At 49.9% G+C, this 15,457-nt stretch overlaps 1 protein-coding gene across 1 annotated transcript in view; it reads right to left on the bottom strand.

The window, feature by feature from the left end:
- Tuft1 (tuftelin 1) overlaps nt 1-15,457 on the bottom strand; it is a 50,094-nt gene that overhangs the window by 23,182 nt on the left and 11,455 nt on the right. Inside the window, exon 2 of the mRNA XM_051157677.1 lies at nt 5,844-5,945. Within this exon, the coding sequence (XP_051013634.1) occupies nt 5,844-5,945 (102 nt within the window). The remainder of the gene's footprint in view (nt 1-5,843; nt 5,946-15,457) is intronic.

Genomic DNA, 15,457 nt, shown 5'->3' on the forward strand with positions numbered 1-15,457 from the left:
ACAGGTGAGGCAAGCACTACCAACTGAGCTACAGCCCAGCCCAGAGTGTCACTGTTGGACCTACTCAATCTGCTCCTAGAAGTTTGTCCTAACACGGCAAACCCAGCCGCACAATACACAACCACACCAGTACGAATGTGGCTTGATGGAAAAGCAGCGGGGAGGGTGAACTCTGCCTCAGCCCTGCAGCGGCCATGGAAAGAGGGCCGCAAGAGTACGCCGGGCTCTCCTCAGCACACTAGCATTTTCCAGCTGAGGAAATGGCACATTTGTGTTCAGCCAAGCATTAGATATGGTTGCAAAAAATGAAAATAGACAAAATGTCCAACAATAAGTTATTAATTCAATAAATTAAAGTAAATCTTAAAAGGAATATTATGTAGTCATTAAAATGCCAGATACTTATAGACACAGATGTGTCGTTAAATGTGGAAGGAAACGGTAGGGCAGAGTATACTAACACAATTTCATTTTCTCTTTTAAAGAAGTGCACACAGAGCCAGGCGTGGTGGCACACACCTTTAATCCCAGCACTCGGGAGGCAGAGGCAGGCGGATCGCTGTGAGTTCGAGGCCAGCCTGGTCTACAAAGGGAGTCCAGGACAGCCAAGGCTACACAGAGAAACCCTGTCTCCAAAAACAAGAAGAAGAAGAGGAGGAGGAGGAGGAGGAGCAGCACATATATATCTGGGAGGGTGTACAGCAAGATGCTGACAGTGGTTACCCTGCTAGATTATGGGGTAGCTTTGCCTTCTCCAAGAAGCACGCAATTACTTAGAGTAAGGAAAATAAATAAAGTAATTACAGGCATCCAGTTTGGAAAGGAAGAAGTACAACAATTCCTATTTGCAGACGATACAACCTTACAGCGAGAACAGCCAAGAAACCCCATGGGACGGCAAGTGGAGAGCCACAGGGCTGAGGGACACTCACTACCCCGATGTGCAAACCGGGTGTCCTCCTGCACTTCAGCAATTAGCAATCCAGAGATGAAATCTCATTTGTGGGAGCTGGAGAGACAACGACTCCATGGCCTAGAGCATTTCTCTGACGCCATGGGGACTGGAATTCACAGTCTGGCACAAGGTGACAAGCCAGCTTCTCCACAAGTGCCTGTGGCCTCAGCTCCAAGTCGGGCACAGATGGAAGGTTGCCAGGTTTACTGGCTTACAATTTAGCTGAGAAAGCACAGGCCTCAGGTTTAGGACGAGACCCGTGCCTCAAGGAAAAAGGCAGACAGTGGCATAAGACACCCAATGGCCTCCTCTGATCTTTGTGTATGTGCGCAGGCACACAGGCACATGCACCCCTCCCCATGCACACACGCACACATGCACTCACACATGCACACATGCACCCCTCCCCATACACACATGCACACATGCACTCACACATGCACACATGCACTCACACATGCACACATGCACCCCTCCCCATACACACACGCACACATGCACACATGCACTCACACATGCACACAAAATATGTTAATAAAACAATAAGCAAAATTCCATTTACAGCTGGGTGTGGTAGCTCACACTTGTAATCCTATCACTGTGGAGGTTGAAACAGGAGTTTCTGGCTAGTCTGAACTACAAAGTGAAATCCTATCTTAAAATACTAAAAGATTCCAAAGCTAGGTATAGCGGTGTACACTTCTGAACCCAGCAGAGGAGGCAGAGCCAGGAGAACCAAGAGTTGAGGCCAACCTGGGCTACACAGCAAGTTCCAGGTTAGCCCAGCCTATAATGTAAGACCTTCCTTATCTAAAATATATAGCAAAGTGAGGGGCTGGGAGCAACAATTAACAACACCTGTTCTTGCAGAGGACACAGGTTTGAATTCCAGCACCCGCACAGCAACTTACAACCACCCGTGCCCAGGGCATCCCGACGCCCTCTTCTGAGCCATGTGGGCTGTTGGGGGTTGGTCTGTGCTGTATGTATTCTGATGCCTAATTCCGGGACCCAAGATCTGGTTGCAATCCAGATGACTCCATTCTCCATGTACACCAAACATTTGCTCCCCAGTTATCTCTGATTGGTTAATAAAGGAAGGGTGGACAGCCTGTAACTGGGGTCTCAGGTAGGGACCACGAGGCCAACAGAGGAGAAAGGAAAGGAGTGGATGGGGACAGGGGACGTCACCTGATGAAACAGACGCAGCCCAGACAGGACAAATGTTGGCAAGCAGCCTGGGGTGTGTGGCTGGGAAGCAGTCAGACTAGCTTAGAAAATTAGTTTAAATCGTACCTGCCCAGTTATGATGCTTGAGCTTGTTAAATAAATCCACAAGTCTTTGTCTCAACTGTTTGGGAGCAGGGTTAGAAGAGTCCTCTAAAGCTAATGAACAGTCAACAACAGTGGGCACCACGTGTACACGTAGTACACAGGCATAAATGCAAGCAAAACACTCATGCATACAGAATAAAATAAATAAGCCTAAAATAAATATTTTTAAATAGCAACCTTGGCTGTCCTGGACTCTCTGTAGACCAGGCTGGCCTTGAATTCACAGAGATCCGCCTGCTACTGCCCCCTGAGTGCTGGGATTACAGTCGTGTGCCACCATACCTGACCTCGTTTCTATTTTGAGATTTACCACTAGTTGTTGTTTAAAAAAAAAAAAAAAAAAAAAAAAAAGATAAAGAAAACCTTTTAAAAAATTAACTTCATAATTTACCCCGTCTTTCTGCACAGGAAAACTCAGAAAGCAATCCCTCCCAATCTGACCAACAGACTCGACACAGTTCCAAATATAGACACTCTAGTTTGCTTCTTTGCAGAAACTGGTAACCTGAGCCTAAAATTCACAGAGAAATATTAAGGAGCCCTGGGTATTGACCAAAAAAACCTAAACAAAAAGACAAGTTCATAATTAGCAATCACTGCTCAGGATGGTATGCCAAATGAACTGATGGGCGGAGTAGAAGGAAACAAGTCACAGTTGCTGATTCCATACATAGCAGTGTCCCCAATAGGTAAGTCCAGAGAGACACTGAGCTGCAGCCATGCCTGGAGGAGTGCTCTGGGAGCCAGGCCTGGAGGAGTGCTCTGGGAGCCAGGCCTGGAGGAGTGCTCTGGGAGCCAGGCCTGGAGGAGTGCTCTGGGAGCCAGGCCTGGAGGAGTGCTCTGGGAGCCAGGCCTGGAGGAGTGCTCTGGGAGCCAGGCCTGGAGGAGTGCTCTGGGAGCCTGGCCTGGAGGAGTGCTCTGGGAGCCTGGCCTGGAGGAGTGCTCTGAAGCCAGGCTTAGAGGAGTGCTCTGGAGCCTGGCCTGGAGGAGTGCTCTGGAGCCTGGCCTGGAGGAGTGCTCTGGCAGCCTGGCCTGGCGGAGTGCTCTGGAGCCAGGCCTGGAGGAGTGCTCTGGGAGCCGGGCCTGGAGGAGTGCTCTGGGAGCCAGGCCTGGAGGAGTGCTCTGGGAGCCAGGCCTGGAGGAGTGCTCTGGGAGCCAGGCCTGGAGGAGTGCTCTGGGAGCCAGGCCTGGAGGAGTGCTCTGGGAGCCAGGCCTGGAGGAGTGCTCTGGGAGCCAGGCCTGGAGGAGTGCTCTGGGAGCCTGGCCTGGAGGAGTGCTCTGAAGCCAGGCTTGGAGGAGTGCTCTGGAGCCACACCTGGAGGAGTGCTCTGGAGCCTGGCCTGGAGGAGTGCTCTGGGAGCCTGGCCTGGAGGAGTGCTCTGGAGCCAGGCCTGGAGGAGTGGTCTGGGAGCCGGGCCTGGAGGAGTGCTCTGGAGCCGGGCCTGGAGGAGTGCTCTGGGAGCCGGGCCTGGAGGAGTGCTCTGGAGCCAGGCCTGGAGGAGTGCTCTGGGAGCCAGGCCTGGAGGAGTGCTCTGGGAGCCAGGCCTGGAGGAGTGCTCTGGGAGCCAGCCTGGAGGAGTGCTCTGGGAGCCAGGCCTGGAGGAGTGCTCTGGGAGCCAGGCCTGGAGGAGTGCTCTGGGAGCCTGGCCTGGAGGAGTGCTCTGGAGCCAGCCTGGAGGAGTGCTCTGGGAGCCAGGCCTGGAGGAGTGCTCTGGAGCCAGGCCTGGAGGAGTGCTCTGGGAGCCAGGCTTGGAGGAGTGCTCTGGAGCCACACCTGGAGGAGTGCTCTGGGAGCCTGGCCTGGAGGAGTGCTCTGGAGCCAGGCCTGGAGGAGTGGTCTGGGAGCCGGGCCTGGAGTAGTGCTCTGGAGCCAGGCCTGGAGGAGTGCTCTGGGAGCCGGGCCTGGAGTAGTGCTCTGGAGGCAGGCCTGGAGGAGTGCTCTGGGAGCCAGGCCTGGAGGAGTGCTCTGAAGCCAGGCTTGGAGGAGTGCTCTGGAGCCAGGCCTGGAGGAGTGCTCTGGAGCCAGGCCTGGAGGAGTGCTCTGGGAGCCGGGCCTGGAGGAGTGCTCTGGAGCCAGGCCTGGAGGAGTGCTCTGGGAGCCAGGCCTGGAGGAGTGCTCTGGGAGCCAGGCCTGGAGGAGTGCTCTGGGAGGCCAGGCCTGGAGGAGTGCTCTGGAGCCAGGCCTGGAGGAGTGCTCTGGAGCCAGGCCTGGAGGAGTGCTCTGGGAGCCTGGCCTGGAGGAGTGCTCTGGGAGCCAGGCCTGGAGGAGTGCTCTGGAGCCAGGCCTGGAGGAGTGCTCTGGGAGCCAGGCCTGGAGGAGTGCTCTGGGAGCCCGGCCTGGAGGAGTGCTCTGGAGCCAGGCCTGGAGGAGTGCTCTGGAGCCAGGCCTGGAGGAGTGCTCTGGAGCCAGGCCTGGAGGAGTGCTCTGGGAGCCGGGCCTGGAGGAGTGCTCTGGGAGCCTGGCCTGGAGGAGTGCTCTGGAGCCAGGCCTGGAGGAGTGCTCTGGAGCCAGGCCTGGAGGAGTGCTCTGGAGCCAGGCCTGGAGGAGTGGTCTGCTTTGGGAGCCAGGCTGGTGGTATACATCTGAAGTTCCAAGGCTCAGGAAGCCAGGCAGGAGGAATATTGCAAGTCTGAGACAAAACTTTACTACACAGACCTGGTCTTTAATTAATTAATGAAGAAAGAAAGAAGGAACGAACCCTGGACTGTGAAGTGGTGATGTCTGTAGAACCCTATGGCTCTACCAAACACCAGGACTGACTACTGTAACTGACTTCGCTATGTCAGGGGTGGATTATCTAACTACATATTACATTCTAACGTTATTTTTACTTTTTTAAAAAGTAGTTTTAATTAAAAAATTACTTTCTACTTACATGTGCACTGGAGTTTTGCCAGCATGTATGTCTGTACAGCACCACATGTGTCAGGTGCCTACAAGGCCAGAAGAGGGCATTAGCTCTCCCGGAACAGAGTTACAGACAGTTGTGAGCCACCATGTGGGACCTGGGAAGTGACCCTGGATCCTTTGGAAGAACTGCCAGTGGTCTCAACCTCTAAGCCATTTCTCCTGCCACCTATTTAAAAATTCCTAATTATGTGTATGCATTTATGTTTGTAAGAGACTGCACATGAGTGCAGGTGCCTAGGGAGGCCAGAAGAGGGCAGCAGATCCCTTGGTGCTGGAGTTACAGGTAGTTTTGAGACTTGACATGGTTGGTGCTGGAAACCCTACTTAAGAGGTCCTCTGCAAGAGCAGGAAGTGCTTAACCACTAAGCCACCTCCCCTTCCTGCTCAGGAGGAAGGAAGGAAAGAAGGAAAGAAGGAAGGAAGGAAGGAAGGAAGGAAGGAAGGAAGGAAGGAAGGAAGGAAGGAAGGAAAACTGTTCATCCCCAATCCTGGTCCGGCCGACTCTGGAATTTGGGTGGGATGAGATGAGCAAGAGCTAGCATCCCCCTCCTCTTCCTCTCAGTCAGCGCTGTCAGCCAACAGCCCCCTTCTCGTACTGCAGGGAGAAAGCTGAAAGAAAAGGGGAAAGTGGATCGAGCTCACCTTAAGGATCTCCTCGTGGCCGTCATGGGACTCCACCAGTTCCGACGCCAGAGAGTGCCCTGAGGAGGGCCCAGACACCATGGCGTAGGTCTTCCTGCCCACCTGCCAGAGAGACAGACAGAAGTGACTCAGAAGCCACGCGGCAACAAGAGCCTCCTGCCCTCAACCCACACAGAGCCCGACAAGAAGCGTCAGGCTGGTTTCTGTCCCCTGCAAGAGCAGCCACACAGACACAAGGACACAGGGCAGGGAACGTTAGGAGGAAACTTGGGTTGGCTTTAGTTTTAGTGGGGGTCTCCCCCTTCCCAAAGCACGAGGCTCAGCTAGCCGGGTGTGTCTGAAAGGAGATGCTCTCAGGCTTGCACAACAGAGGTGGCTGCAGGCACCGCTGGGATGAGGGTCAGCAGCAAGGACGCGCTGGCTGCGAGGAAGTCCTGCCACAACAGACAGCTCCGCACCTCTGTGGTATGTGCTCAAGTCCGTGTCCTGCCAGTCCACTCTGGAGACCCAGCTTGAGAATGTCCATGCCACCCTAACAACGACAACAGCAACAGTGCTCCTCGCCTCTCAAGCCTACAAGAGCAACCAGCCTGGGTACTGGCACATCCCTTAAGAGGCCTCTGTCCCTCACACATGAGAATGACTGTACAAGCGTATGGCCCCACGTGGCTCCAGGGACATAGCTTGACTCTCAGATCACAGGAGTATAGGACATGGATTACTCACCCCCAGAGAGTGGAGAAATTACCCTGAACTGTCATTTCCAAGCCAGTTTGTTTGTTTGTTTGTTTGTTTGGAGACCAGGTCTCATGTTGCGCAGGACAGCCCTGAACAGATTTCCCGGCCCCACTTCGCCAGTGCTAAGATCAAAGGTGTACACCAGGGCACTTGGCTCTTGACGACAGAATGTCTGCTTCTGACAAGCAGCCACGAATTTTTTGAAGCCTAGGAGAGCCTTCTAGAACCAAACAAGAAGGATGCACCTGAGTCCTAAATTGGAAATGGAGGCACACACATAGATACATACATAGATACACACACACAGAAACACACAGCCCTGTAATTTTAGCACTTAACAGCTGAGGCAGAAAGAACGTCAGTTCAAGGCCAACCTGGAGCACTCAAAGTAAGGCATGTCCAAAAAACCAAAACAAGCAAACAGCAAACAACAAAACAAAAACACAAATCCAACTGGGCCTCTCTCAGCCATATGGAAATTATCCAAGTTACAGAAGGCAAGATAACTAATCTAATTTCAAAGGACAAAGCCGAGTTTCTTTTCTAACTCCGGGTAGATTATGCACCGGTGGGAACAACTAAAAACCTTAGAGAGGAAAATGAAAGCGAGAGAAAAGTAGGAGGCTAGAAATTTAGGATGCACGAGGGACATGGCCATGCTGGGCTAGTTTGAATGGGAAAAAACAAGGGCTTGAACGGTCAGTGTGACACAACAGCATGAGGGTGGAGAGAGGACAGACATTCCTCTCTGCCCTTTCCTTCTGTTTCTCTCACACTGCTGAAGATGGAACCCAAGCTAGCTGCTCATGTTAGCACTCTACTGCTCAACTGCACCCCAAACCTCAGAAGATGGGTGCCCTGGGCATTAAGGATGAAAGCAACCTTGAACTAGTGGTGGGAGGCACAAGATCTGAGTTTGAGGTCAGACGAGTCCACACAGCAAGTTCCAGGCCACAGAGCTAAAGGAAGATCCTGTCTCAAAATAAATGAATTAAATAAATAAACATTTTAAAAAATACTTAAAGAAGAAAGAAACAAGCAATTAGCAGACCCAGTAAGATCGCTCAGCACGTAAAGGCCATTGCCACCAAACCTGGTGACCTAGTTCAATTCCCATGGTCCACATGGTCCAAGGAGAGAACCAATTCCTGTAAGGTGCCCTCTGACCTCCATGCATGAACATGCTCTCTCCCCACAAATATATAAACGAAAGAAAGAAAGGTCTCACTATGTAGCCCTGGCTGCCCCAAACTCACTATTTAGATCAGGCCGTCCTTGAAGGCACAGAGATCTACCTGACTCCACCTTATTTTCTGAGACGAAGGTAACTTGCTGAACCTGAGGGCTCACCAATTTTGCCAGGTTGGAAAGCCAGCTAAGCACGCCCAAATCCTCCTGTCTCCACTCTCTAGCACTGAGATGACGGCACCATGAATCAGACTCAGGTTCTCATGACTTCATGGCAAGCACTTCACCCAGCTCCAGGAGGTGTGTGTGTGTTTGTTTTGGAGGATTTTTTTAATGCTATGTGAGTGCTTTTCTTGCAGATTCGCATGTGTACTATTTGTGTGCAGTGCCTGTGGAGGCCAGAAGAGGGCACCAAATCACCTGGAATTTAAGTTAAAGGCAGTTGTGAGCCATCATGTGGGTGCTGGGAACCAAACCTCTCTAAGGTCCTGTGCAAGAGCAGCCAGTGCTCGACATTCTGAGCATCTCTCCAGCCTCCTTGCTCCAGTTTTTTGTTTTTCTTTAAGGGCCCATTCTTACCACAAAAACGCTATGTGAGGCAGTGCATATGCTGACTAGCCAAATCTTATCGTTCCACACTGGACACATACTTCAAGTAATACCTACACTTGTATCTGTCCTTTGAAAAGCATGTTATGTCAGTGTGACAGCACACGCCTTTTTGAGACAAGTTCTCATTATGTAGCCTAGGATTTGCTGCGCAGAGCAAGCTGGCCTTGAATTCGCAGACATCTGTCTTTGTGGCTGAGATTAGAGGCATGCAATGCCAACCTCAATCAGGAAAACTAAGACAGTTCTTTAGTAAACGTTCATCTTACCAGCTAGTAAAGAGGGATGAAGATTTGCAAAGTGTGATGGCTGGTTTTAATTGTCAGCTTCACACAATCAAGAACACCTGGGTGTGGGGCATGTGACCCGTGCAACTGGGGAGACTGGCCTGAAGCAACAGTGAGGTTGAGATGTGTCCAAACCCCAAAAATCTCAATCTTGAGATCATCAGGGATAAAGATGGCTCCCCCTGCCCCGCCGTTCTGTGCCTGTGTGCCCCAGTGCACAGTCTTGTGACACTCCCACCTCTACCACCCTTGAGGTAGTCACGCAGCCTGGTGACCAGGACGTGTCCAGCTAGCACCTGAAATTCCTCTCCATGCGAATGAAGCATTCTCAGCACCTCAGCCCCAGCCAATGATGTACACTCACCCCAAAAGCCCCTGTGCACCTCCCCAAGGTTTATATAGCTCTTATTCCCACCACCAATAAGGAGAGCTGCGTCACTGAAAGAACAGTACCCTAGAAGGTGCCCCCCAAATCACTGCCCAATCAGCATCCTCTGACCCACTTGCCTTTGAGTCCAGCACCTACCTGTACGCACCATTGCCGAGACACCCCAAGGGAGGAAGCAGACCCCAGGCTTCGGAATGACACTGGGAAAGGAGTCTCAATCAGAACTGTCTGCATTCAGACAGCATGTGGCAATCAGGAAGCCAAGGCAGGAAGCCAAGGCCAGCCTGGCCGACAGAGTTGAGTGCCAGGACAGCCAGGGCTGCACAGAGAAACCCTGGCTGGAAAAGCCAGAAACAGCAATAACAAAAGCATGGTATTTGTGTGCTGGAGCTATAGCTCACTTGGTGGAGTGCCTGACTAGGATGGATGAAGTCCCAGCGTCATTACCAGCACTGCATGAGCCCTGGCATGCTGAGGATATCTGTAATCCTAGCACCTGAGAAGAAACAGGGCAAAGCACAAGCCTGGGCTACACAGTGAAGTCCCTGCCCCCAAAGACAATGAGTCAGACATTTCTAAAATCCCTGTAGCTATCAAAAGAATAAAGAAGCACTACGAACAACTCTGAACATAAATTTGGTCATTTAGATTAAATGGATCAATTCCTAGAGAGAGAGAGCGCGGAGTTGGGGGGGGAGGAAAAACAGCAAAACCAAAACACCTACCGCTGTGAGCCACCCAATCCTATGAATAATGTGGGACCAGCGCACAGTCGGGTTTATACTCTAAACTCTCACAGCACAACTCTGGCTCCACTCTATCAGCTCACAGACTGTTCTAGAAGCAGCGCCAATCCTGTACAATCCCACCCAGAACAGAAGACAGTGCAGCTCTTGTTGAAGAACTTGATGAAGCTAAGATAACCCAGTACCAGACAAAGACAGAAAAAAATGTGCATGCGTATAGACACACAGGCACACACGCGGATATAGTCTGTTCCCTAATATTTTATTATAGCCTGGATAAAGATATGAAGAGGCATTTTACTAATGAAGAGACACAGACGGCAACTGAATGCTTCTAAGTAAATTCAACATCACTAATATGAAGCACATGTGAGCTGAACCCACTGGACCGCACCGCACGCCTGTCAGACTCACTAAAGAGTGCACATTTGACACCACACACACCAACACTGCACCAGGGGCGGGGAGATGGCCCAGGAGTAAAGGTCTTGCTGCCAAGCCTGAAGGCCTGAATTCCATCCCAGGGCTCACATGGTAGAGGCAAAGAAACCACTCCGGCAAGCTAATCTCTGTGTTTATCGGCACCACAGCACACATGTGCACAGACTCACACAAATTCTCAAGTTCAAGGCCAACTTGGGCTATAATGAGACTGTATCTTAAAATAACAAGGCAAACAAAACAAAGGAAAACAAAAAACCCTTAAGGGTTATAGCTCAGTGGTAAAGATCTCATCTGCACGCTCGAGGCGTTGGGCTGTGTGTCCGGTACCACCCCGCTCCCAAACAGAGAAACTGTTATGTGTATGGGTGTGCGTGCACCTGATGACCAAGGAGGGCCCCAGAACTAGAGTCACGGGTGGTTGTGAGCCACCGTGTGGGTGTGAGAAGTCAAGCCCAGGTCCCTGAAGGACAGGCAGGCACTAACTCTTCAGCCCTGTGAACTGTTGGATTTGTGACTATTATTTGAGAAAATTTTTAGCAGTAAAAAGAGACCAATTCTGACACATGTACTACCAAGTTCAAGAGTGCTCAGAGTGTAGGAAGTAAAGCTCAGGGTGTGGATGCTTCAGTCACCGAACACACCCAAGTGAATAAAACACCGCCATCAGGGCTCCTGATCACATTAATCCCCCATATGAGCCCCCCTGCCACGTGGAGGTGACCCTTCACTGAAAAGGAACAAACTATTTCTTTCTTTTATTTTTAATTTATATATGTATTATGTATACAGTGTTCTGCCAACATGTGTGCCTGCCTACCAGAAGAGGGCACCAGAACTCATTATAGATGGCTGTGAGCCACCACATGGTTCCTGGGAATTGAACTCAGGACCTCTGGAAGAACAGATAGTGCTCTTAACCTCTGAGCCATCTCTCCAGCCCGAACAAACTAGCTTTAAGCCGTAAGAGGAGGCTGCACAGAAGAGACTTCTTTATAGCCCAGAAATAAAGTGAGCACAAAATAAATGTTCAAAAAGAAAGAAAAGAAGAGAAAGAAGGAAGGTAGGTAGGAAGGAAGGAGAGAGAGAACACATTAAAGCCTGCTGGGAGCGGATGCAGGGGGCTTGGAGGCAGACGTGGCTGTGAAGCAGCAATGGAGGGTTCTGGTGGTGACTACAGAAGCTCAGTCAGTTGGTTTCTCTCCATGCCCTGCAACATAGTGTACTGGAATTTGACGCTGAGTAATAGGTATAGGAAATTCTTTCTTCTATTTTTTTTAGATTTATTTATTTACTATGTATACAATGTTCTGTCTGCATGTGTTCCTGTACGCCAGAAGAGGGCACCAGATCACATTATAGATGGTTGTGAGCCACCTGTGGTTGCTGGGAATTGAACTTGGGACCTCTGGAAGAGCAGTCAGCGCTCCTAACCTCTGAGCCATCTCTCTCCAGACACGCTTTCCTCTATTTTTCAAGACAAGATCTCACTTGGTAGCTTAGCTTGTCTTTAAACTTGTGATCCTGTTGCCTCAGCCAAAAATACTTTATTTTTTGAGACAGGGTTTCTCTTTGTAGTCCTGGCTGTTCTGGACTCACTTTGTAGATCAGGCTGGCCTCAAACTCAAAGAAATCCACCTGCCTCTGCCTCCCAGTGTGCTGAGATTACAGGCATGCACCCCTGTAACTAGCTGAGACCCTGTCCTTAAAAAATTAAATTAAATTAACAGGTTGGACGTGGTGGCACGTGCCTTTAAAATTTGATTTTTAATGACTTTTATTTTCTATGTACTGTGTATAGGTGTTTTGAATGCATGTATTTAAGTGTATCATGTGCATGCAGTGCCCAAGGAGGCCAGAAGATGTCAGATCCTCTAGAACTGTAATGACAGACAGTTGTCAGCTATATGGATGCTAGGAATCAAACCCAGGTCCTCTGGAAGAGCAACTAGTACTTCTAACTACAGAGCCATATTTCTGGATTGGGGCACAGCTTTTTGTTTGTTTGTTTGGTTGGTTGGTTGGTTGGTTTTCAAAACAGTGCTTCTCTGTTTAACAGCCCTGGGTGTCCTGGACTCACTTTGTAGACCAGACTGGCCTCGAACTCACAGAGATCCACCTGCCTCTGCCTCCTGAGTGCTGAGATTAAGGGCGTGCGCCACCACACCTGGCGTTGGGGACACAGTTTGTTTTTTTTTTTGGGGGGGGGGGGGAAGCACAGCTTTTATCTCAGCACTCAGAAGTGGAGATAAATAGATCTTGGTACTTTTAAAGCCAGTTTGATCTACATAAGAAGTTCCAGGCTATCCAAGGCTGTAGAACAAGACCTTGTCTCAAAAACAAAACAAACAAATGAAAATAAAATGCAAATTTAAAATAAAGTAACCATGGAAGAGGCAGTAAAGAAAAGGTGGTCACCGGAGGATGGGGAGGAGGGCTGTGAGATGCTGTCTCCAGGACGTGCCTGCCCTTTGCACAGCTGCGGCTACCTGTACAAGGGAGATCAAGTCCACAAGCTACCAGGCAGCTGTCCACCAGGCACCTGTCCACCAGGCAGCTGTTGTCCACCAGGCAGCTGTTGTCCACCAGGCAGCTGTTGTCCACCAGGCAGCTGTTGTCCACCAGGCAGCTGTCCACCAGGCACCTGTCCACCAGGCACCTGTCCACCAGGCACCTGTCTACCCGGCAGCAGGCAGCAGGCTCGGGGAGGGCCATGAAAGTGAGGTTAGAGAAGCCAGAGAGATGACTCTGCAGCTAAGAGCAATGTCTGTCCTTCCAGAGGACCTGGGTTCAAATCCCAGTATCCACATGGCAGCTCACACCTGTCTGTAACTCCAGTTCCAGGGGATCTGACACCCTCACACAGATATTCATACAGGCAAAACACTAATGCACATAAAATAAATTAAAAAAAGAAGAAGAGTGCAGGGTGGGGGGTACATTAGGAAGTGTCTGGGAGGGGCTGTGGGGAGCAGTTATGGTGGATGTGACCAAGACACAGTATACACATATATGAAACTGTCAAAGAATAAATAAAAAGCCCTAAATAGAACGCCTATATCACGAAGGCTCTGGACCATTGCAGAAAAGAAAGCAGAAACAGTGTAGGAGCTAGGGAGGCAAATGACTACAAATAGGCCCTGTCCTTGAACCCCCGCCCTGAGGAGCTCTTAGCATTTGGCACCTACTAGGGGAGGAAGAGTCAGTTTGGAGAGTGTATGTAGCTTCTGGTAAGTCGACGTCCCAGTGGGAGACCACACAGCCGAGAAAATATGGGCAGCACAAATTGGACTTGGTGGATGTGACGGACTGAATAGTTATGGCCCTATTAGAAGGCGTGGCCTGGTTGGAGGAAGTGTGTCACTGTGGGGGTGGGCTTTGGGGTACCATATGCTCAAGCTAGGCCCACTGTGAAGCAGAGTCTCTTGCTGTGGCCTATGGATCAAGACGTAAAACTCTCTCAGCAATCTCTCCAGTATCATGTCTGCCTGTCTGCCACCATCTTTCCTGCCATGATGATAATGGACTAAGCCAGAGCCAGTAAATGCTTTCCTTTATAACAACTGCTGTGGTCATGGTGTCTCTTCACAGCAATAAAACCCAAACTAAGACAGAGGATTTACAAAAAAAGAGGGCAGAAATTTGGATGAGTAGGGAAGATGGGGTGGATTTGGGAGGAACTAGGGGAAAGGAGCAGGTATAATCAAAACACATCATACAAAATGCTCAAAGAGCTAAGCTAATAGGGAGATAGATGATTGATAGATCATAGATAGATAGATGACAAGATAGATGGACGATAGATAGATATATATAGATATAGATAGATAGATATAGATAGATAGATAGATAGATAGATAGATAGATAGATAGATAGAATTCAACAATAAAGTAAGCAGACAACTCAGTGTGAGCACCTGTTCATCTACACCAGTCCAGAGTCTGCCACCTGTTCCTGCTATAAACATTACATCTGGCATTGCAAGTACCTGACTGATCTTTTTATAACCTTTGGATTTTATTTGATTGTTTCAAGGCAACAATGTCACTGTGTAACCTTGGCTGGCCCAGAGCTTGCTATATAGTCCAGACTGTCCTCAAACTATCAGACAGATGCGCCTGCCTCCGCCTCTAGAGTGCTGAGACAGAAATGAACCAGCACACCTGCTTCCTCTGTGACCTTCACTGACTCCTCTCCTTGCGCAGTTCCTTGAACGCAGACGGCGTATTTATCTGTGGCCGACATGCAGTAGCTCTGCTCTGAAGACACTTGAACGAATTCAGGCAATCCAGCCAGAGATCATCCTGATTCCCTTTCTTTGAAGAAAAATGAAGGGTTTTTTGTTGGTTGGTTGGTTGGTTGGTTTGTTGATTAGTTTGGCTGGCTGGTTATTTTGAGGCTGGGTTTCTTTGTGTAGCCCTGGCTGGCCTCAAACTCAAGAGATCCACCAGCTTTTGCTCCTGAATGCTGGGATTAAAGGCATGCACCACCACTGCCCAGCCAGACTCTTTTATCTAGAGAAAACAGGAACACTAGACAAAGCCAAAAGAGAGTGGCTGAGGAATATCATGAAAAAGACCAGCAATAAGCAAAAAAGGTGAACAATCCTAAGAAGAAATACAAATGGCCTATAGATCCATGAAGGGAGCTCTGCTGCGGTGGGCACACCTGCAATACAGAGAGGCAGAGAGGTCAGGACCAGTCTGGCTGCATAGTGAGGGGCTGGAGAGACGGCTCAGAGGTTAAGAGCACTGGCTGCTCTTGCAGAAGACCTGGCTCAGTTCCCAGCGCCACATGGCAGCTCACAACCGTGTATAACTCCATTTCCAGCATCAGACGCCCTCTTCTGGCCTCCATGAGCACTGTGGCTCACAGTCTGTATGTGAAGGCAAAACATCCATATACATAAAATAAAATAAAAAGTTTAGAAAAAAAACAAATCATAAAAAGGCCACAATTGTGATCCTAATCCTTAACAGACTAACAAGAGTTTGAAGCCAGTCTGGGCTACACAGCAAATTCCTGGGAGCTTGGGCTTAAAGAGAGAGAGAGAGAGAGACAGACAGACAGACAGACAGAGACAGACACACAGAGAAAGGAAGGAAGGAAAAAGGAAAAAAAAGCCAGGCACAGTGATGCACACCTGTAATCCCAGCACTCAGAGAGGCAAAGGCAGGTGGATCTCTGTGAGTTCGAGGCCAGCCTGGTCTACAAAA

This window comes from Acomys russatus, chromosome 15 (assembly GCF_903995435.1).
Source record: "Acomys russatus chromosome 15, mAcoRus1.1, whole genome shotgun sequence".
NCBI lineage: Eukaryota > Metazoa > Chordata > Mammalia > Rodentia > Muridae > Acomys > Acomys russatus.